The sequence below is a fragment of the Larus michahellis genome, chromosome 1 (assembly GCF_964199755.1).
Source record: "Larus michahellis chromosome 1, bLarMic1.1, whole genome shotgun sequence".
NCBI classification, from domain to species: domain Eukaryota; kingdom Metazoa; phylum Chordata; class Aves; order Charadriiformes; family Laridae; genus Larus; species Larus michahellis.
This window is the reverse complement of record NC_133896.1, coordinates 84775821-84798872: the sequence shown is the minus strand read 5'-3', so window position 1 is coordinate 84798872 and position 23052 is coordinate 84775821. Positions and strand designations below refer to the sequence as shown.

Here is a 23052-nt window from a genome sequence, read left to right as displayed (position 1 = left end):
GATCATCCCCCTGTATTCAGCACTGGTGAGGCCACACCTTGAGTACGGTGTTCAGTTTTGGGCCCCTCACTACAAGAAAGACACCAAGATTCTGGAGAGAGTCCAGAGAAAGGCAACGAAGCTGGTGAGGGGTCTAGGGAACAGGCGTTGTGAGGAGCGGCTGAGGGAGCTGGGTTTGTTTAGCCTGAAGAAAAAGAGGCTGAGGGGAGACCTTATCGCTCTCTACAACTGCCTGAAAAGAGGTTGTAGCCAGGTGGGGGGTTTGGTCTCTTCTCCCAAGTAACAGGTGATAGGACAAGAGGAAACGTCCTCAAGTTGCACCAGGGGAGGTTTAGATAGGATAAAATTTCTTTACCAAGAATCCTATCTTTTAGATAGAAAAATTCCTATCTTTTAGATAGGAAAAAATTCTTTACCAAAAGGGTTATTGAGCATTGGAACAGGCTGCCCAGGGAAGTGGCTGGGTTACCATCCCTGGAGGTATTTAAAAGACATGTAGTCATGGTGCTTAGGGACATGGTTTAGTGGTGGACTTGGCAGTGTTAGGTTAACGGTTGGACTCTATGATCTTAAAGGTCTTTTCCAACCTAAATGATTCTATGATTCTTTGTCTTGTGTATGTATGCATTGTTTTGTGGTGAAGGGGAATCAGTCAACAGGTCTCTAGATTCAGGTTTTAGGTCCTATTGAAAATCCCCCTATTTTCCTTAATGTGGTGGTGAGTAGCTTATTGTCTTTGCATGTCTTCTGCAAGAGTATTTGTATGGGATAGATGCAGGAGTGCTGGAGTGGGCAGTAGGGCAGGCTCTGAGCAGCATTTGAGGATGGCTACATCACATGGTGGGGCTCACCCTGCCAGCCGGTGCTGGAGAAGCAGCTGTGTTAAATCTAGCCCTGACAGGATGCGTCATCGTTCAAAGCTGCTGATCTATGTGTGATTACATTTTCACCTTGCACTACATGAGAAACTGGTCAGGATTTATGTCTCTCTCGCTCTGTGTTGAAAACCCACCCACAAGAAGCTGGATGAACTGTCCAATGGATACGCACTTTTCCAATGCTTTCCCATTATTTTCCATCTTATACCTGGAACAGGCTGAGCTTCAGAGCACAGCATTGAGCTGTTTTGGTTTTATAACAGGCGTCCATAGAGACTAGATGCACCTCGCCTTTTCCTCTCGTTTTCCTGGCAATAACGGAATGTTGTTTTTATTTTTCGTAATGACAGTGTCTTACAAAGTATGCAGACAAAAGTCCCCTCCCAGGTCAGTTGTCTTGCCTTTTTGCTGTTAAAAAACAGATGTTGCTGAGATGTGATGGAACAGTTGATTAGGACTTGGAGTATGAACTTGGCATCGGGTAGCATAACTGGAAAAGCAAGGGATGTTTCTAAAAACTTAGGAAGTGCATCGGCAGGTAAGATGAGTTACAGAGCTTTATCTAAAGAAAGGATCCACTGCAAACTTGTCCCTGTGGTCCAGGAGTGTTTTACCACTGACTAGAAAGTAGGGCAGGATGTTGGCCTCAGTGATCCTATCCTTGTTGAATCTTGAAACTCTAGTAAACTGGCGTACCTGCCTGAAATCTGCCAGACCAGTTCCCTGTTTCCAGAGGTTCCCGAGTAGCAGATCATAGTTTTGGCTAAGGCTTCATGGTTGTGTGGGGTTTTTTTGGTTTGGTTTGGGTTTTTTTTTTTTTTGTTTTTTTTTTTTTTTTTTTTAAAAAGCAACTGGTTCTCAGCCCTGGATGGTGCTGGTTCAATATTTGATTTTCTGCAAGGATCATGTTTATGTAAATTAGAAGTACTGTTCTGTGAATAGCTGCCAAATGCTCCTAGAACTGTGAGTGAATCTGTCATCTATTTATTTCTGAGTTAGGAGGTATTTACTCTGTGTTGATGAGCACGCACAAGTTTCTTGGGCTGGGTTGTGAAAGGTAGGTTAAATAGTTTGGGCAGAAGTCCCAAACTTGGGAGATCTTTGCTCTGAAGAAGGCTTTAAGTCACCTTGGATGCCGCCAGTCTGGATCCTCATGTTTTAGAGGCTTACGCTCCCATATATGGGACTTCGGGTGCCTCAAAAGAAGTCGGGGAGATGTTGGTGCAACCATGCCTCTCTTCAGTAAGTAGAAGCAATTCTTGATTTCAGACAAATTTTGTGTAGGTAAGCATGAGATGTTGGTTAACATGTGGGACTTGCTTTGTTAGCCTCAGTGTTAGTTCAGCCCTGCTAGCAGCTGGAGGGGCCCGCAGGGCTGTAGCCTTGAGATAGTTTTTTCTTTTACTGTCATTACTGCTACAGTTCCCAGGGGTGTGTGCTCACAGAAGAGATGGTCAGGATTATTGGATCACTCTGCAGGGATGAGAAGAGGAAGAGCTTTCTCTGTAACCCCTTGATCTTGGTTTTAGCACAGTACAAATGCGCCAACTTGTATTTGCAGCTGCTTCCCTCACTCCGCTGAACATCCTACCTCATCACCTTACAACCCTGGCCATTTGCTATGGAAAGTTGCTACAAACGACAGGTCTTGTAAACTCCGGTTAACAGGAGGCCTGTTAAAAGCCCTTGATAATACTAACTTGTTTTCTCGTCTTCTGAAATGTGTTGTCCCAGCTGCCACCTAGTGCCGATGCTGATGTATGCCGGGGAGGTTGCCTCAAAATCAGCGCTGTAGAACGAAGTGGAAGTTTTATAAACAAAGAAGCCAAAATGGCTCCAAATGCCATAATTAGGTCTCCATAAAAATGAATTAATCATCAGAAATCGTTAGTACCCAAGATTTGGCTCCACAATCATTAAATGACTTCGCTATTTGCACCTGTTCCCACCAGTGGAATCACTGAGGGCTTCTGGGATGTGAGGCTTTAAACTGTGGTAGCACCTGCTTATCAAGGCAGAAACCTACATTTCTACTTATTTTGACCAAATTGTCCCCAGCCATCTTGGAAAGGAAGAGAACTGTAAATGTGTACGTGATACTTGTAATGCTCCTAACTTGTAGATCCAAGTAATAGCAGAGGGTGGACACGGCCTGTGTTTTTCATTCTGGATGAAATTTTGTGGATGGATTTCCATTGCAGGGGTTGCAATCCAATCCCGACACTTATTGGAAACTGCACGTAGTAAGGGTTTTGCTTGTGTGTGTACGTATAAGCAGTGCCCTAGGCTTCCCTGGTGCTGCAGAGTTAAGGAAAGACAGTGTAATACGGGCCTCTGTCAGTGAGTAAATTGAGTAAATACATTTTAATTCCCAGCTTTCCAGTCTGATTTAGGCAGCTTTTCTTTTAGTTGGCTTTGGATCTAATGCCAGTCTCCCTGATGTGCACAACATTCAACAGCAATGACCTGTCCTGAAGGCCAAGTGTACCAGCAGTGTGGGATGCCGTGCAACCAGACCTGCAGATCTCTGTCCTACCCGGATGAGGACTGTGATGAACTCTGTGTGGAAGGATGCTACTGTCCCCCCGGGCACTACCTGGATGAGCGTGAGGAGTGCGTGCCAAAGTCCCACTGCTCTTGTTACTATGACGGTGAGATCTTCCAGCCAGAGGACGTCTTTTCAGATCATTACACCATGTGGTAAGTGCAGTCAGTTTTCATAACTCATCCCTACATGCCATGACTCAGAAATTTTTGGATAGCCGGAGTGGTTAACCGGTTCAGTTCCTCAGTTCCTTTACCTCCTCTGAAACTAGTTTAGAAGAGGGCAAGATTTTGCCTCCAATAAACCAAATGGTGAGTTTTGCTGTTGCATCTCTATCTGTATAATTTCAAACGCCCTCTCAGTCAGGAAAAAAAGGACAAAGCCCTGTTCCTGCCAGTTTGAAATGGAGTTTAATTACTGACAATAGCTACTTCGAAGGCTTTTAAAATGTTACTTTAATGTACTGCGTTACATTTCTTAGTCGTTAAAACCTAATTATCTCGGTGAAAGATACAAATATTAAAAAGCATTTCTAATTGTTAAATTGAGTAGCGGTACACTGAGAGTATGAATGTAATTGCTGGGCAGCTCCCGGCAAGCCCAGTTTTGGGAGCAACGTCTGCTCCTTTTCTCCTCTGCCACAGAAGTCAGAAGTTGCAGGGACTAAGTGGTCCCTTACCTGTCCCCACAGCAGACTTGACTATTGTCTTGCCCAGCTTTATGCCTGTGCAGATGCATTGGATTCAGCTGGACAAGGCTAGCATACGGCTGGTTTACCGTGCTAGTGTGTCACTGTGACTATCTTAAGGAAGATTTGCCTTTGATGTTGAATGAACAGAGTGAATGGAGAGCAACAGATCAGCAGCAATTGAGAGGGGTAATTTTGGTACTCTGACAAGTTCCCCGTAGGCCTGTCTGAAAACAACAGCATGAGTGAAAGCTAAATGTCACCTTGTTAAATATAAGCTCTATTTGTTTTTCTTAGCTATTGTGAAAACGGTTTCATGCACTGCAGTACAAACAGAGCTCCTGGTGCCTTCCTGCCAGATGTTTTCGCTGATGAGAGGCCATCTGCCAGAAGTTAGTATGCTTTAAGAAATTAATGTGTGGGTTTTTTGGGTGTTTTTTTTTTTTTCCCCCTCTTCTGTCTCTTGGCAATCTAGAGTAGGGAAGAAGTACCAGAGGTTGCAGTGGCTGGTGATGTTGGAAGTCTCTTTCTAAACCTTTTTTTGTTATACGCTAGAAACAAAATGTTTGCATGGGAGGATGCAGGGCTCACTGTGTCCCGCCTCTCAAAACTATAGTTAGCCACTGCACCCTGTCTTTAGTTGAAGAGGTTAAGGGGTTCCCTTGGCAGTGATCCGAGGCCCTCAGTTTCTATTTGAGGATCACACGACTTCAGTAACTAGCCAGCTTTACACCTCCTGCAGGCTGCAAGTTCTGGTGCATATGAAGCTTTTGGTGGCTTGAAGGTTAGAGTGCTGCCAGGCACCGCGTGTGCCCTCCAGCCACCAGGCATCTCACCGTAAAGCCTCCCAGAGACTGGCAACTGCCTTGCAGAGCTAAGCACTGCGTTGGAGAGCAAGATATTAGTGTTCTGGGATTTTCTGAGGTTCTCCACTGATAGAGAAGTAAACTGATGGAGTTTACGGGATTGTGTTGGGAGAGGGGGTCTTGATAAAACATCAGTAGTAGTGTCACTGGGTGGCCCCCACTGTCCTTCAGGTGAAGCCTTTTAGGTGTGTATCTCACCAAATCCTTGCTGTAATGTTACTAAGACATAATTTTCCTGATATTAGTGTGTTAAGACTTACAAAACCTCAGAGAGGCATATATCTAGAATTGCTTGAAATAATAACCTGGAGTTTCTTGGGAAATTCTGATCTTCTTTCAGAACCTGAGTTCTCAAAAAGTTTGAAAACTCTGTATTTAAGCTAAGGGCATTGTTATTAACAGTCACCCACGTAGTTACATTCCGTCTTGGAAGTGACTCTAAGTACAAAAATGTATGGTGCTGTTGCTTCTCAGAACATGGATTTTGCGCTGACATTGCCAGTGTGCACTGCCTCAGGTTGAAATAGGTTTCACACTAAAGTGTGCTCATAGCCCTAGTGCAATCTGGAACTGAACGCTTGTGCAGCTCTTTTTGCTTCCCTATTAGAACACAGGCTTTTATGATAGCCTAACTGAGGTCGCTTCACTGGGAGGTGGGGCCTGTTACCTTTGCAATGTCATTCATAGTGGTGTGGTGGCGTTGCTCCATTCTATATCCTAAATTAGTTTTCTAATAAAAATGTTGACCGATCTTTTAGCAAAATACTGTGCTAACACTACTTGAGTTCTAATTGCAATTTTCGTAAATTTATTTTTGAAAGTAAAAAGGAGCTTGACATGCAGATACCCCATGGAAAAATTTGTCTGTCCTGCAAACAACCCAAGAGCTGAAGGGTTGGAGTGTGCCAAGACTTGCCAGAATTATGACTTGGAATGCATCAGCCATGGCTGTGTATCTGGATGCCTTTGTCCAAAAGGGATGGTAAGCAGGCTCCTCTCTGTTTTCTTGCCTTCATTTTTTCCTACCAGCAGTCTTCTTGCGGCCTGGAAATACGTGGTTGTGAAGTATTGACTCTGCCAAATTGTGGCTGGTTTAAAATATGTATATTGGTATATGTGCATCGAAGACCAAGTCAAACTTGTAATAATAATTGATAAACAAAAAGCCAAACCCCACTTTTTTTTTTTTTTTAAGACCAATTTATGTCTTCCTTCAACTCTCCTCCCAAACTCTTCCTCAGCCTTGCTGAACTTCCCTAGTCAGGCAGACAAAAGTACACAGGCACCCGTACCCCACGTACCCACCCCACATGCAGCCAAACCCTCCTGCTGACACTAATTGCCTCCTCGTCACGTCTCCATCTCTGCTGCTGCCTTCCTGTGTGTTGTACCAAGCTGAGAGTTCCCCATGAGACAGAACGTGGGATGCGAAACTTGCCAAAATGTCGTCAGAGGGTGTCCTGGAGTTGCAGACGGTGTGCTGAGCATGCTTTTTTCACTGGTAAATGCTTTTTGGAGTCCAGGGTTATGTTCCCCCGCAACCCTCAAATTTAATCACTAGTTTAGTCATTTTTAAATAGAGCAAGTAGGTATTTGCTAAGCCAGTGACTGTGAAACCAGTATCAATTTAGAGCCCTCATAAAAAGGAGGCGGAGTAGATTAGACAGCAGATTGCTGCTGCTGTTCTCTGAGCAATAGAAAAAAGCATCAGTGTTCACTGCTGTGCAATACGCTCTGGGCAGGTGCACAGGATCTCACTGGGGATATAGTCCCGGGCATCACATGAAAAAGATAGAGGTGGAGCACATGGTATGCTCTTTATAAGTAAGTGGCACTTTTGAGTCCTCTGTCCCGGGAAACTGCTGGGATTAAGAAGTTTATTAAGTTCAACGTATGAAATGCAGATGAAAATACCTGACAGGTGCTGGAAAAAGAGTTGAGGCCGCGTCTTTATTTTGTTTGAGGGCTAAAATACTTTACAATTATGAGACTTTATTTGATACCTATGGTACTTGGAGATGTGCTGGTGCAGTTTTCTGACTCGGAGAGGCATATGGTAAAGCAAGATGTTCTCAAATGCTGCAATCCAGGAAATCTAGAAATGCAAAAGATAACTTTTATTTTTTTTACTCTTTTATACCTATTCAAGGTTCAGGCTCAGGTTAATATGCACTGGACATTGTTAGCAAATGAAGGTGTGAGTTATTACTTCTAGGGTTGAGATGCGTGTTTATGTTTAGGCGTCAGTTCTAATGAATTGACTTCATCCACTAGTTTAACTTCCATTTAAAAAAGCAATTAACATTCCCTGGAAACATGTTTTTTTTAGAAAGACTTTTTTTTTCTGCTTCTATATGAATACAAATGTTTTCTCCCTCAAAATTCCTGCCACTTTCTCAGTAGAAACAAACAAACAAAAAAAGAATTCTCATAACAGAGTCATTTCTAGCATTAATATTCATATATTTTGACTTTGCTACCATATTTTGCTGATGAACACACATTTATGTAAATAGATGATACTGCAGAATAAAATGACAGCTGTAGACAAAATCTCAGGCTTGTGAAGTATCTTGTTGGTCCGAAGTGAAAAATACTGAACATAACTTGAAGGCATTCATATCAATATTGAGCAAATTTTCACTGTTATTTTATAAGTGTTGTTTCCTTTCACATTTTTTTTAATGTCTTTCCTTTTAGAGAAGACTATTCCTAAATAATAGTGTGATAAGTAAACTTACAGAAGTTTGTGTACTGGTAAAGTTCCAATACATCTTTCTCAGTATATAAAAATCCGACTTCTTTGATTTGGTGAAGGGGCTTGAGACTTGGTTTCAGTTCCAGGATATGGTAATAGTACACTTCAGAGATAATCATGGAAAACAAATTATGGTAACTACAGGAAAAAAAAAAAAAAAAAAAGAAAAAAAAAAAAGTAGCAGCTCCCCATCCCAAATCTACTTCCCTAGTAATTAACCTTTGTGTTTAGTATAGAATTTCCTCTTCCTTTTCAGTAGGTTGGAATTATCATTCAAACAGCTGTTTCATAAAATTCTTGCCAGGAGAAACAGTCCTTGGCATTCTGGAATTGTAAACCTCAGTTTACTCCGCAGCAATGTAAAACACGCCACTGAACTCAACAACATGGGTCAGGGTTTGGATAGAAGAATCGGGCCCAGTATTTAAAAAAAAAACCCAACAAACTAGTAAAATAAGCTCTTTGTTCGCTAGATGTCAGTATGGTTCAATCTTCCAGTAAACTCCGTCTATAATTGCTCGCTTTCCTTGGCTTCCCGTCTGGCAGGGAATAAAAATTGCAAGATTCACGTTTCTCAAAGCCACGATGGGAGAAGCCAGTATGTAGATGACTTTGTTGTAACCACGGCCATGCAAAGCCAGGATCAAGCTCGGTGCTTTCATGATGTTGGGCGCCCATGGCCGTGCGTTAGACTCCTGGCGCGTGGCTCCCTGGGACCTGCCAGCTTGTTGCCAAAGAGCAGTTTCCTCCTCGTCTCCAATAGGTACCTAACCAGGGTGGTCTGGGGGAGGCTTTTTCCTTATTTCTGCATTCCCCAATGAGCCTCTGTGCTCCCAGTGTTATTTGCCAAAGACTGAAGGATTTGGGTCGGTGACCAGGTTCTCCTTTCCATGCAGCCTCTCTCTCTCCCTTAAAGACTCTGGGCATGCTGAGGGAAAGCGCTGCAAAGTCACGAAGTCTGTGTTTTCCAGACTTGTACCAACGGGGCTGAACAATAAAGGGACCGGAAAAAGGTATTACTGTTCCTTTTACTGGTTGTTCTCCCTTGTTGGTATTCTGTAATCCTGTTTAATTTACAAGCACTCATGGAGGTGAGCTACTGTTGGTAGGAATGTCTGTGAGAAGGAACAGATTACTGAACATTTATAGGAATAAATATTTCCACGTATCATCACTGTGGAAGAACTGGTGCCATTTTACGGAAGGTTTCTTTTTTTTTTTTTTTTTGCAGTACGGTAGCATATAGGAATTATGAATGGTCATGGATAACTTATTAGCAAAAAAAATTAGTCTTCCTGCTTCTCTAAAATGGTTCATACCATCAGGAAAAAACAAGCAAGATACTTAGTTTACATAAACAACTCTCCGGTACAATTTGCAATTATATACACTTAATATGGAATTGAGTGCAAAGTTATTTCTACGTATATAAAGAGATGTTTACACATAAGTGAGCTGAGTTACCAATCTTAAACAGAGCAGTGCATAGCATGAAATCTGTATGCACAAATTGCCTGCCAATTTTGAATTTCATATCTGAAAAATAATTTCAAAAAAATCACAGATTGTTAAAGAATATGATGCTGCAGTCAGATAGACGTGAATTAGAAAATTTGCAGGGGTGAGAAATTGCTAGTCAGTCAATTGATTATTTCCCCAATCAGAAAATACAGATGAAAGCTAATTTATTCCAACTGAAAAATAATTTTTCCAGTTCATCTTGATTTAATATTTTACATCGTTTTGATTTCTTGAAAATAAAAATGTTCACTATGTCATGAAAAGTAATTCTTTTTCTGTCTTTGATCATCTGGAGGGTGGGAAATTCTCCATACTTGTCACCCTTTTGCAGAGCAGAAAAGATAAATCATAACATATGTGCAGAAGTGTGGGGAAAAATATGCTTTCTCAGTTTAGTTTACTGCACTCCAGGTTTTTCCCATTGGAAAATATTAATAAATATACAAATGGAGTGTTAACCACCTTTCTGGGGAAAAAGAGGAGCAGAACAATCAGAAAGCACAAAATCCAGACACTCCAAAACGAGAAAATTAATTTCTTTCAATTTCCAGCAACTGAAGCAAAATTAAGGTTTAAAATTGAAATTAAATGTTTTACTGTATTATGGTTGCTGAAATAAAAATATTTATAAAACTATGATACGTTAGTACAAAAAGGAAAAAAACCCAACCCTAAACGTATTAATCGGAAAAGTTTGAAAGGGTTTTTTCTTCCAGACTGTTTTCAACAGAAACTTTATAGAGTGCTATTTTGATTTTCCTGCTAGCTTTGCTGTATGTCCTTCAGTGTAGGCTTATCCTATGACAGAGTCTTCACAAGGAGGTGGGTACAAGCTTTTTGGTATGTGCATCTGCCTGAGGATGGTGCTTCATAAAATAAACATAAGGAGCATACAGCTAACATAGGAAAGAAAAGTCAAATGTAAACCCGCACATATTGAGTGGTCTGTCCTAACATGTTTTTGACTTGTCTTTGCACAGAAATGGTGACAGGCTGTTTTAGTTAAAACGTTATCAGCTGTTGGGTTCTAATCTGACCCACTTCCTTTACTTAATCCCTTACTCCTTTATAACTTTGGCTGATTTTCTGCTGAAGCCCTCAGGTGTGTCAGGAGGAACAGAGTGAAAAACTGAGCTTCCCTTGACAGTGAGATACTCATCAAAATTGTGTTGACCGAGATTAAAATTCAGCCTCATCATGGCAGAGTTTAGGGGAGAGGAATTTTAAAGGTTCTGAAATCTGTAATATTGTCCTTCCTCTTGCAAGATTTGCCAAGTCTTAAGAATTAATAAGACAGAGCAAGGAAATGACGGACGTTTCTGTCAGATCCCCAAGTAGGGATGGGGTGGGGGGGATCATCAGCTAGTCAACCACTTACAATCCAACGGATGTGCTCTCAGGAGCATCATCATGAGGGTGTGAGATGGTGCAAACAGCCGCTGTTCTCATTACAAACCCGTGTCTTGCCTTGTGGTGGCCTCCCATCACCTCAGGCACTCAAGACTGTTAGATCCCCTGTATTAAATGCTATCTATTGATGGATTGAGAGGCTTCCACACAAAGTCCAGCTGTTTGTGAATAATGCCACTGGCCTAGTAGTACCACATGGTATTGTGCACAATGACTTGTAACACAGCATGGCATCGGGCTGCCAGATATACCTGCGTTTGGATGTGGAGCCAATATGACCAGTAGATTGTGTGTTACTATTAACGAAATCACAATCTGAGTTTTGCAGCAATTACTCTTAATTAGTTTTCTGGGCAAAGTCCATACTTCGGGTATTTATGTCCAGCTTTCTAAATCCCACCCACCCACCCACTCTGCAGTGTTCAGACAAGGTAGTCTTCCCTCTTTGTCCGTGGATTAACAGTTGCTGCGCTGTAGCTTCATGGTGGCCAGACGTTTGTGATGGAAATACTAATACCAGTCTATTAAGTTTTTAGAGTTGGGGATAGGCTGTGACTATCTTCATCTCAATGTGTTGAGGGAGCAAGTAGAAGAGGTCCTAAACCTCCTTTTACTAACCACATGCCTAATCCTAAATTTTGTACCCAGAGGCTAGCCCTCAAGTCTATTGTGACCTGTGTTGCTGAACACTGTGGAAAAGTTCAGAAATGTAGCCATGAAAGTGAAGTCATATATTGCTTTTTTTCCTGCGTGCCACCAGGAAGAAAGGAAGGAAGGAAGGAATTAAACACCCTTGGAAACATATGGTCTTTTCTGGCCTCTTTTCTCCCTGTTCTTTGTGGAGATTAAGTCCGAGGCAGAGCCCCAGCTCTATCATCTAGAAAAGCATTTCTTTGTTTCCATCTTGCTTCTATCTGTGTGAGTTTATTTGGCATAATATAGCTCTCTATAAGCCACGGAGCATGTGGAGCTGCATATGAATGAAGGGTCTCTGGGCTGTGAAATCCTTTTTATTAGTAGTTCCCTGTGGCAGTTCTAGGTCCCTATAGGAAAAGGTAGAGCTGTTCTACTTTATTAACCTGGCGTTCAGACTACATTGATCTCATTGGCCTGTATTTAATGGTAAAAAAGAAACTATTTTAATGATTTTACAGAAAGAGTTTAAAGTGGGAAGGTGATATTTTGTGACTTTTGAACGAGAGGGAGGGGAAGTGCTCTCCATTTCGGTATTCCCTGAAGCAAGAGCCAAACCTACCCCTGGCTTTGCAAAGTCACGTCCAAGTGAAAAACACCATAGCCAGCCTTCATTTTGTTTGATTCTCCAAAACTGGCTGCCTTCAAAATGGAAAGGGAGTAATCACAGAAAAAACAGAGAAAAGGAAGGAAAAAACCTGAATAGTCTAAAGGCATTATGTGGGGTTTCTTTTTTGCTGTCGTGGTTTTGGTGTTGGTGGTTTTTTTTTCCCTTTTCTTTTTTTTTTTTTTTTTTTAAGTGGGACAAATGGTTTGTTGTTACACAAAAAGAAACTAAGATCAGCAGGGTAAAACTGAAAAAGAAAAAATTGTCGACAGAACATAATGGTCTATTCCCCAGCGACAGAGCCTGAGAGACTGGAAAAATGTTTCAAGTAGACTGGTATTTATCCTGCCTTATGGGGAATAAGTAGCCATTTGAAAGAAAATTAGCGTCTACTGCAGTTTTCAGAGGCGAGCTGACAGAGGTGTTGTCTGTGACAAACGAATCTTCATTCTCACTTGAGTTCTTCTGGTACTGCGGCTCCTCGTCTCGTCCTTAGTGGTTGTCTTTCAGTTTTCAGCCCAGCTGAGCTCTACATCGGGCTGCTTTTCTGGTAGGCCATCCTTCATTTTGTTGTGTGTGAGAAGCATGTGCTGTTCAACTGCTCTCCGTACTCAGGTTGGCCTATTTTATCTTCGCCTCATCCTGGTTTTGGTCAAATTGAACTTTCTCATCATGAGATTCTTCTATAATCTAATTTATTCTCCCAACAGCTTAAGTTCATGTTCAGCCACTGATACAAGACTGTGATTTGTGTGCCCATAGGTCTATTTATGTTAATGGGAAAAAATATTAGCAATGCTGTACCTTTCTTTAGATTGTCTTGAACCATTTTCTCCGTCCTTTCCTTTATTCTTTATCCACATGTCCTTGTGCTTACTCCTCTGTGCGTTAGCACATACAAACAGGCCTGCGTGCTGACAAACTGTGTGTTTTGTGTAGGTGCGACATGAAAATAAATGTGTTGCTCCTGAGAGATGCCCGTGTTTTCACAACGGAAGAGAATATGCCAAGGGAGAGACGGTGACTAATGACTGCAACACCTGGTGAGCCACTGGAAGTGCATTCTTCTGTTTTTCTCTAGGGCACCTAACGTGTTTCTAATAAAACCAAATATTGTTTTCGTAACAGATCTATTTTATATAAAGTCAAGTTTTGCAGTGTAGTAACGCACGTATTCCACAGACCAGCATATTCCCTTTGCATGTTGCATGAAGACCACTGCAATATCAGGCAAAAACTGTACCTGGTACCTTACAAATAGGTAGTCTATGTGTCTGCGCATGTCCGCTGTAGCCACCAGCTAGTGGATTTGCTCCTTGATCTTGCAATGCAAGATAGCAATGTAGGCACTCCTCTGGGGTGGGAGGGATGGAGCCTGCATTTTGTCACTCAGCGCTGTCATACTTACCTTTTCTGCCATCTCGGGCTCTTCAAATCAGTCCTTTTCAGCCAGAAGCATGCATCAGCAGAAGGGGTGTGATATGCTAGCTATAATGTGACAGGAGCTCTTCAGGAAAATGTTAAAGAATAGGGCAGAAAAAGAGTTGACCTCTTGTAACTCAAACGAGTGCTCAGTCCATTGATATCTTTGAGGGGGGAAAAAAAAAAGGGGCAGGGGGAAGAAGAGGGAGTTGGTGGTATCTTCTTAGAGGAAAAGAATAAGCGCTCCATGTCTTTCACCTGCATCCCTATCTATCCTGTTTAGTTCTTGAAAAAGAATTTGTAGGTTCAAAAGAAAGTGCTGGCCTGTGAGATTTGCATGGAGGGAAACTCTTGGCACCACCTTGGGTAAAGTATAGGGTATTTGCCCATTGGACGGTTCTTGGCTTCTCCTGCACAGCACGCTTGTGGCATTGGAGAGGTGCTTTGCTCTCCATGTGTGCTTGTGGAGGGAACGGTGCCCATTCCTGCAGAGCTCCGAGTCCAAGGTGTAGGGCATCCAGCCACCAGCAGCGTGGAAACTGTTCTCTTTGAACTTAGACTTCAGAATCTCTCGTACATTTTACCCAAAATGTCCCTGCCCAGCTCTTTGGCACCCCCGGGAGCAGTGTTTCTGTTATCCTCTGTATGACTGGGCAGAGCTAGATCGGAGAATCAGCGCCATTAAAGAGTCGTATGGTTTGGTTTTTGTGCGTTGATCTTTGAGCAACAGTGATTTCAAGTTTTGTATTTTTTCAACTGGTGGGACTGCTCCTAACTGGTTTAAGTTACACTTGGGTATAAGGTTTAATGGTTTTATATGGAAACATTGACCTTCCAATATTTTGTTTCATTTTTTTCCTTTGCAGCTACATATTACATTGTGAATCATGTATTATAAGTAGGCCCGGGGAAAAGCAGGTTTGAAGGGAGGCAGACAGAGGGGAAGTTGATATCTTTATATAAAGATATATATATATAATATATATATATTTATACACACTATAACCTGCTTATATTGCATTTAGGTTAAAGTGACTCAGCTGAAAAACAGACACAACAAAAAGTTTGTTGAAGTAAGATCTGTAAGGTGTACAACTCCTAGGCATTGTTGTAAAACTTGCAGGATTCTTCACAAAAACCATGCACAGACTTTTTATTTTCAGTCATTCTTATGATCTTCAACCTTGAAATAGTCATAACCGCGTCGCTTCATTCTTGTAACTGCCCTTTTGTTTCTGGCGATGCCATTGTAAGTGACAATGTAGAATTTTCTTTGATATCAGCATCAAGAAAATGTTAGAAATCGTGCTTTTTCTCATTGATTAAAAAGTTCTTCTTGTTTTGGGTATTTTTCTTGAATGTGAAAGTAAAATTGGAAATAAGGTCCATTCAAATATGTCACTAGAGCTTTTTTGAACTATGTGACTTTGAAAAGCTTCATGATAGTTCTCAGCAAATATCAAGTCAAATGTCATTTAGAAAGTGATATAGGGAATTATTATTGCTTTGAGAATTAATAAGAATTGAGAGTCTGCATTTTGGAGGTCAGATCTTCCTTTTCTTTTGTTTTTGCTTTTTGTACTGCTGTTGCAGGAGTTCTCATTCTCACTTGTTCTTAGCCAGATGTGAACACCTGCAAACGCAATATATGAGCCAGAGGTGTCAGATTTGGCTTTTATATTCGTCTTGACATATGGGAGACCCTAATTCATGAACAACGGAATGTCTCCAAGTCTAAGCTAGTGGCAAAACTTTTGTTATGCTATGTATTGGGAATTCATTGTAGAGCTCAGTGAAAATTTTTGAATAACATTTATGAAGCAGTACGCCACAGAAATTTGCTAATCTGAATTTCGTTACAACACATACTTTATAATCTGTCCATGCACTTATATACAAAACCGCAGTCTTGCTCTACCTATTAGTAGAGATTTAATAGCACAGGGTGCAATAGTTTTCATGTTACGGATATTTTATTCTTTGAAGGAAATGTATTGCACAATATTTATTATTCTGTGAAGTGTTATCAAGATTAACCAATGCTTATGCTTGGGTTAAGGCATTACTAGAGAACTCAGTTCCGTACCCATTTTTTCTTTGGTTAGCAATTTGATCTTGGGAAAGTACTTCAGGTTTTTTATCCCTGAGTTTTTACATCTGTAAAGCAGGGATAGAATTCCTCTTTCCCTGCCCTTATAGAGCTTGATTAGAAAATCCCTGGGGCAGTGATGGTGTCCATCTGCATTCAAATAACATTTAGTAGATGAATGTTTCTCCAACCTCAAGCAAGCTATTGCTTATTAGATTATTAAATTATTATTATTAGATTAGATAATTAGATAAAGTGTCAGATGCTGTTCTAACTCCCCAAAATTAATAACAAACAAAAGAATGAGCAGATTTTATGCTTCATTAACCTTGTTTTTTATTTTGTTTACTCAGTCTCTTGCTAGTTAGCAAATCAATTTATTTCACTGATCAAAAGGCTGTGGATGCCAATGGAAAGATCTCCCTTCATACCTGCAGCTTCTGTAGCAAGGCATGTGGTTCTCCAGGGTACCTCTGAAAAAGGGCAAGAGGACTGGGTGGATCCTCTGAAGTCACTTCTTATCCTTATTTCTGTTTCCCTCTTTCCCTCATTTTAACATAAGGATAATGGTATTTACCTCCTTGAGCCTTATTTATCACGGTACCATGTGAGATTTAGATTATTATGTATCACAGCGATCAAAGGATACAAATGTTCTTGGAAACTCTCATAAATTTAATAATGATTGGTGTTGAATATGTCTGGTTTGATGTTATCATGAAGACTAGGAGCCCTACTAAGTTTCTTCCTGTCTGTTACACTGAAACCAATTGACTGACACGAAGATAAGAGAATTGGCTTTCTTTGCATTTTGATTATCCACTCACAAGGTGTTCAACCCTGTGGTTTGGTTTTCTTTAGTTCTGTTTTGTTTTTTAAAACAAACCAAAACACAAAGCAACAAAAAAACACAAAGGGCAAAAAGAGTGCGAAAGAAGGGATGAAACCAAAAAGAACTCTGTCCCTTTCATTATGGCATCACTGATTTTGTATGATAATGACAGCCATGTGGATGTAATGGTATTAAGACCTGAACTCTTTGTCTGACCACTCTTCAGAACTCCCCTCTCCCTAAAAAAACAAGGCAGGATCTTGTTTTCCTTTGCATGTCAATATGTCCTCTTTTTTTTTCTTGCATATCCTGTGCTTGTGAGGAAGTCTAGGAGATGTCCTTGGCAACATCACTTGCAAGCTATACAGGCAGGGAACCACTGGTGTATCTCCTTTCATGATCAGGGGTCTTGTCACATCTTGTCACATCTCTTGTCGCATGCACGGAGGTTTAACTTGGAGTCCTATTTGCATGTTGCCAAAGTTGAATTCTCCTGTAGGGCAGACATTCTGGTTTGACCACCACAGGAGACCTCAGGGGATAGTATCACACCACAGGAGACTTTCCTCAGAGGCTGTATGTATATATGCACCTATGTAAAGAAAAAGAATTATTTCTATCCATGTGTGCGTTCTTCTCAGACCGTGAGGTAACGTCTGCAATTGCTAGGTCAGATAAACTATAATGAAAAATGAATTTAATTTAAGAACAGAGACACCTCTTTGGAGAAGGGTAGTATTATACTCAAGTATATAATCTGAACAAAAGCCACTGGGCAGACTGAATTATAGCTCTGGTTACTTGGTCCCAGAAGTTGATCACTAGAGTAAATGCATGTCCTTTGGCATCAGTTAGATATTAAATTTACCACTATTTTGGCTTTCAATGGGAGAAAAATGGACAGTACTGCACATAAAAACAGAGTTGCTGATATACTTTGTATTTAATCTGTAATGGTCCTTAGAGGGTAATCAATCTGTTTTTCTAAAATGTTACTCAGAGCAGAGCAGGATATCCAAAATAAAATACTAATAGTATTATGAAATAGTCTATCAGGCTCTATCCAGGCCTTTTTTTTTTTTTTGTAATAGGGAAGTTCAAAAACCATGTACTCCTACATGCAGCTTGTAAGAAAAAAGAAAACACATTCCTTATTCATTTATCATGTTAATGCACTATTTGGATTTATGCATCCAATACTAATGTATGCTAATTTCTGTTAATGAGAGAGATTGTCATCTGGTGCACGGTAGTGTAACATCGTTATGGACGTCTATCTAGAGAAGGATTCCAGCAGCCCAGGCATGGAGCCCTCTAAGAGTACCTTCTCAAGGCCAAACAGAGAGAGGATCTGCTGGGGACATACCTAGGGACAAACAGCAGCACAGAAAACTGCAGAGGGTCCTCACAGAGGTGCAGCTGATGTCTGGGTTAAGACACAGAGGGGAACAATGCTCCTCTTTGGTCTGCAGTAGGTTACTCCTTGACCCAAGCCCAGGAAAAGGAGCAGAACAAGGCAAAATAGTAGTTTATCACCACTTGTGTGTCTTTTGGAGAGTCTTCAGATCATGAGCTCCCTGGAGGCAGAAACTTGTGCTCTTTCACTTTGCCTATAGGACCTTGCTTTCTCTTGCTTATTATATACATTGGAAATAATGATAACCGTCACTGACTCATTTTCTCTGTTACAGTGTGTGCCATGGTCGAAAGTGGGAATGCACCAAAAATACCTGTGATGGCACCTGCACTGTCATTGGTACAGCCCATTATTTGACATTTGATGGATTGAAATACAAGTTTCCAGGAAACTGTCAGTATGTATTAGTTCAGGTAAGAACATGTCAAACGCTGAAGCTGTCTGATAATACGCTTGTTTTACACCGGGAGAGAAGTCCAACATTTGGATAAATCACAGTGAAATATTCTTAATTACTAAGCCAGATGTATGGTAGAGGAGAGTAGAGCTTATTAATGACTTCAGAAATGCCTTGAAAACTTTGAAGATTGCATTGTGCTCTATAAAAATTAGTTAGGTTGTCATGTGTCTAGCTGGCAGTCGTAAAGCATATGATAGCAGCATCGTACAGAGAGGAGCTATCTGAACCTCATCTCTAACAAGGAATTTTAGTTACCCATAAACCAATCTTTCCTCATTCCCCACTAGCCTCTTTATCCCGTAGCAGTGGCTTACTGTCCGAGTGAGACAAGAAGTGCTCGATGAACCTTCTCTAAATGCGTTCAGAGCACAGACTCTGCTTTTTCACTTTGGCAAAGTCATTGGTCTGGTCTATGCACTAACCTATTTGGAGTACATCGACAATATCCATTTTCTTCGTAGCAAAGAGGAGAGGTGGATAAAAATACAGGACACTAACATCAGCCTAAAATTTGTGGGAGAGGCCAGAAATTGAGAGAGCTAAATAAGATTAAGGCTCATCTACAGATGCAAATCATTGTGTATTTGAAAATGTGTGTGCAAGAGAGGAAGGATTTCTCTGAAAATTTGTTCTAAAACTAGATGGATCCACTTCTAATTGACAACAACAGTCTTCCACAGTTACAAAGTGTCACGTTTCTTGGGTGGGCTACTTTTTTTTTCCCCACAGGCTTCTTTCATGAGGCACATTCCTCCTTGCAGCTCTCCTTGGCAGGAAAGTGTGATCAGCTTATCTCTGGCTAGGTCTTTGAAATATGCTCTCACCTTATGCCAGCTGGATTACCTTAGAAGGATGATTGCTCTGACATTAGTGAGAGCTCTGCGTGAAGGTCTTATGGGAAGTAATAGCATACAGTACTACAAAACTACTTAAAATGAAAATGAGATCTGTTTTCCTCATATGACAAACACAGACAACTATAGACAGGGTCTTTTTCTTAAAAGGTATATACTGAAGCCCAAAAACCGAAAAGTCCTGAGAGTCATGAGTCATCATATAAATGTAGTACAAACTCTCCATGTATCTCAGAGATATTTGACTTAAAAGAAAATCAATACATTAAACTTCATAATTGCTCCCCAAGAAATAAGTTGACATTATTATAATTATTATTCATGTACAGGTAGGAAAACATGGGCATCAAACTTTTTGCTCAAGACTTTGCAGCAAGTTTCTTTCTAACCCTTCTTTCTAACCTAACCTTCTAGGTTTATATTTTTATTTTATCATTGAAGCTGCAGAGTCTTGTTTTCACTGTTAAGCCAATTAATTTCTCTGTGTTAAGATGTACACTGTGCCCATTGTACATTTTTAAAATACCACAGATACTGCAATGGCATGGATCCTCCCTGCAAAATAGGCATGTGTGTGTGTCACTGGCAGAGTGGACCTTGCTTTTGAGGGGTGGCCCACACGAATATCAACATTAAGTACAAAGTAAATTAATTTGGGAGCAGTTGACATGCCAACATATATCTTACTGGCCACAGAGTACACAGGGTACTATCTGAGCCTTCCTTTTTCTCTATAGATCTGTATGTGTTTTTCAAATGTTCTACATTAATGACTCATTCATTTTTTTTTGTCTGATAGGATTTCTGCAAGGATGACTCTGGGACATTCCGGATACTAATTTCAAATGAAGGCTGTGGATTCACTGGAGAAAAGTGCACAAAAAGGGTTATCATTCTGTATGAAAGCGGGGAAATAGAGTTGCTTAACGGAAACGTATGTACACTTCTGTTCTCTTTTCCTGTTTTGGGGAAAAGAATTTCAGGTTGTTTAGTAAGATGGGGCATGAATGACCTTATGCTTGGTGGTCCTTGAAAATTAGATCATAAAATGAACACATTAGCGGGATTAGAATTATCTATTTTGCTCCCAGAGGTATAATGCCATTTTGGTATTTCTGTTTGATGCCAATAAATTTGTCTCAGACAAGAATGCAATTCAGTGCAAGCTCACATGAGGAGTGCCGTTTCTAAACATGGGACATCTTAGTCTTTCTCAAGCAAGGTTAAGTGCAAGGAAGAGAAGAAGTGATTGACCCATGACTAGTGAAACTTCACATCTAATTTAGGTTTGAAGGACTGAGAACAGTTAAAAAAAGAAGTCATGAATCAAAGAAGTTGATACAGCAGAAGCAAATGTCACTATCCTTTCCCTTGCTAAATTGTCAGGTGGAAAATCCAGATGACTGGATTCTTTTTTTCCCCACTTTCCTACCAACAGACACTGAAGAATTAACCAAGAATCACTCCCACCTCCCTCCACAGCAGGAAACAAGCTTTCCGAAGGGCAGAGTTCAGCTCATTGCCTTGGGCACTGTAACAATTAAGACTGTCTGTGTGCGCAAACCTTACAGAGCTACAGTGGATTATAGTGTTTCAATCGCTCAGTTTTCAGAAGTACTGTGCTCTGAACTGGCATCTGGACCAGAGATTTGGAAAAATGTTCCCAGTGAAACGTGAAACTGCTCTGGGTTTGCCTTGTTTTGGGTTAACAGACAAAGCTGAACCGGGTTTTGCATAGCCTGCAAATTGCCTGCAAATTGCTGCATGCCACTGATGCCTGACAGGAATGCGTGCATTGGCGTTATTAACATTATTAACAGTGGCTGTTATTAACAGTGTCTGTGCTGTGCATTTTGACAGCATATGATCTCTGTAGGCCTTTGGGTTCAGGAGGAATGAACATAAGACCTATTGGTTGCCCAACCAATTATTTATTTCTAATAGTAAAGAATCCCCTGCACAGGGATCATCAGTCCATAGATCCAGGCCTTGTCTGAAAAGCTCTTCAGGGGACACATTTTTCACAAGAGCTGTGATTCTCTTTGAACACCTAAGTAAGGGTCAGAAAAGATAGGGGGTGATTAGGCATGCAGCAGCTCCAGCAGCAGAGGGTGGTTAGTTCCTGAGAGAGTATGTCCTTGCAAGAGCTAGGTCTGTATCACAAGACTGTCCGCATGACTTTGACTGAATTTTTGGCTGGCCGTCTAGAGAGCTTAAGGCTCAGTGTAATATCTAGAGAAGGTATTCTTAGAAACAACAGCGACCAAAAAAGAGATAGAAGAAAAATATATAAGGAAATAATACGGAAGAATAATAAGGGAAAAAAACCTGATATGAAGACTCTTAGGCAAAGTCTTACGCAGTGATGACTTCCTACACTCATTCCACAAGAATCCTTAGAAGCAAGCAGGGTAATCAAGTTGGTTTTTTTTGCCATTGAAATGTTTCCAAGAAGCATTGTTTTAAGATTATATTGTTTTGAGAGCAGCCCCTAGTTTTAAGTAAATGCGGGCTTAATTGAAGTATTTGCATGTTATGGTTCTGGCTCACATTAAAAAAAAAATTATCATGAAATGGACTTTGCTCTTCTGAAAAAAATAAATCTGCCAGTTTGCAAGGTCAAAAGTTTATGACTTCATGGTTGGGCAAAAAGCCTCCGTAAACATAGAAATTTTGTAATTTAGGTCAACCTCCCAGCTCAGCGTTGTCCTCCTCTGTTTTTTGCCTGAGTTCGGAAGGACAGAGGCTACTATATTTGGAAGATAAGCGACCAGGTGTGACTAGACTGTATAGTAACATATTGGGCGTAGGCAAAGATGAAAAAGCTTCCAGTTCCTGAAATATATTTTAACATATTCTTCCCTAAAGACATTGAAGACCCTCTTCAGGAGATCCTTGAAGGATGTGAACTGTCTTCTCTGGGGATAAAGGTTGCTGATAATAACGCAGAGATGAAGAGAACTGAATTATTGTGCTGAGCTTTTACTGAATTGAGCAAGAAAGAATAGTGCGATAAGGAAATGTTTTGCCCTCAAACTAGAGAGTGGGTGAATGGTTTGTGAACTCCTCTTTCTCCCTTGCTTTAATCACTATTTGTACTGATTGAAAGCTTTCATCTGCCTCTTCCAGAATTAAGCAGTTTTCGGTTAATGCATTAGTGGTGCTTAAAGTAACAGCCATGCCAGACCTTTCTCTCCAACTGTGGTTAATAATCCTATTACCGTTCCCACTGAAAGGGGATTATGGTGTGAAAGAAAGGATTTTAAATTAATCTCTTAAATTCTTAGTAGCTGGAGGCGGTGAATTTGCAGCCAGATGGAAAGAGAAAGAGGCACGCAGGGGAAGTAAAAGTGATGAAAAAATGAAGACACTGAAAGGAATCTCTCAGGATTTTGCCTGTTGGTGTAGCTGGTTGGGAAGAAAGTCCTTCCTGACTTCAGAATCAGACTCTGGTCCTTCAGAGGCCACCAATGCGCGTGGTTCTCCCAGTTCACATTACTTTTAAACCTAGCCAGCCCATTTGTCGCTGCCTGCCTCAGGAGCATAGAACTGTTGGTTTCCTAAAAAGATGCAATTAAAATAAAATGTAACTATTCAGTGAAGCATTGACCGAAGACTAAACTGATCAGTAATTGGGTATACCCTGTCCTCTTTATCAGCCCTCCTTCTGTTTGTCAGTCATTGCTTTGTGCGCTAGCATTTGTGGTGAGTGTATGTTATACCCTGGGAGCACAAGGGATGTTGCCTCATTCAAAATTATAGATACCTGATGAGATTGGATCCCAATTTGCTGTTCAGAAGTGTTGTTTCTAAGTCCCTTACCTGTACCTTGCTTACAGTTTTGCAAGTACTCCGGAGCATCTACACAGTGTATGGGAAGTATCTGTTCCCAGGAGAACAGTGTATCTGAGAATGGCTTTAATCTATGAGGACGTGTCCCACTGGGAAAGTAACCTACATCAAATGGGAATTAGAGACACAGTCACAGAATCACAGAATGGTAGGGGTTGGA

At 40.9% G+C, this 23052-nt stretch overlaps 1 protein-coding gene across 2 annotated transcripts in view; it reads left to right on the top strand.

Moving 5' to 3' along the window:
- The window catches only part of VWF (von Willebrand factor), a 146023-nt gene that overhangs the window by 43938 nt on the left and 79033 nt on the right, over positions 1-23052 (top strand). For both annotated transcript variants that reach the window (XM_074589548.1, XM_074589537.1), the window contains exons 16-21: positions 3338-3578; positions 4409-4503; positions 5799-5959; positions 12906-13009; positions 18001-18139; positions 19840-19974. In XM_074589548.1, the coding sequence (XP_074445649.1) occupies positions 3338-3578; positions 4409-4503; positions 5799-5959; positions 12906-13009; positions 18001-18139; positions 19840-19974 (875 nt within the window). The remainder of the gene's footprint in view (positions 1-3337; positions 3579-4408; positions 4504-5798; positions 5960-12905; positions 13010-18000; positions 18140-19839; positions 19975-23052) is intronic.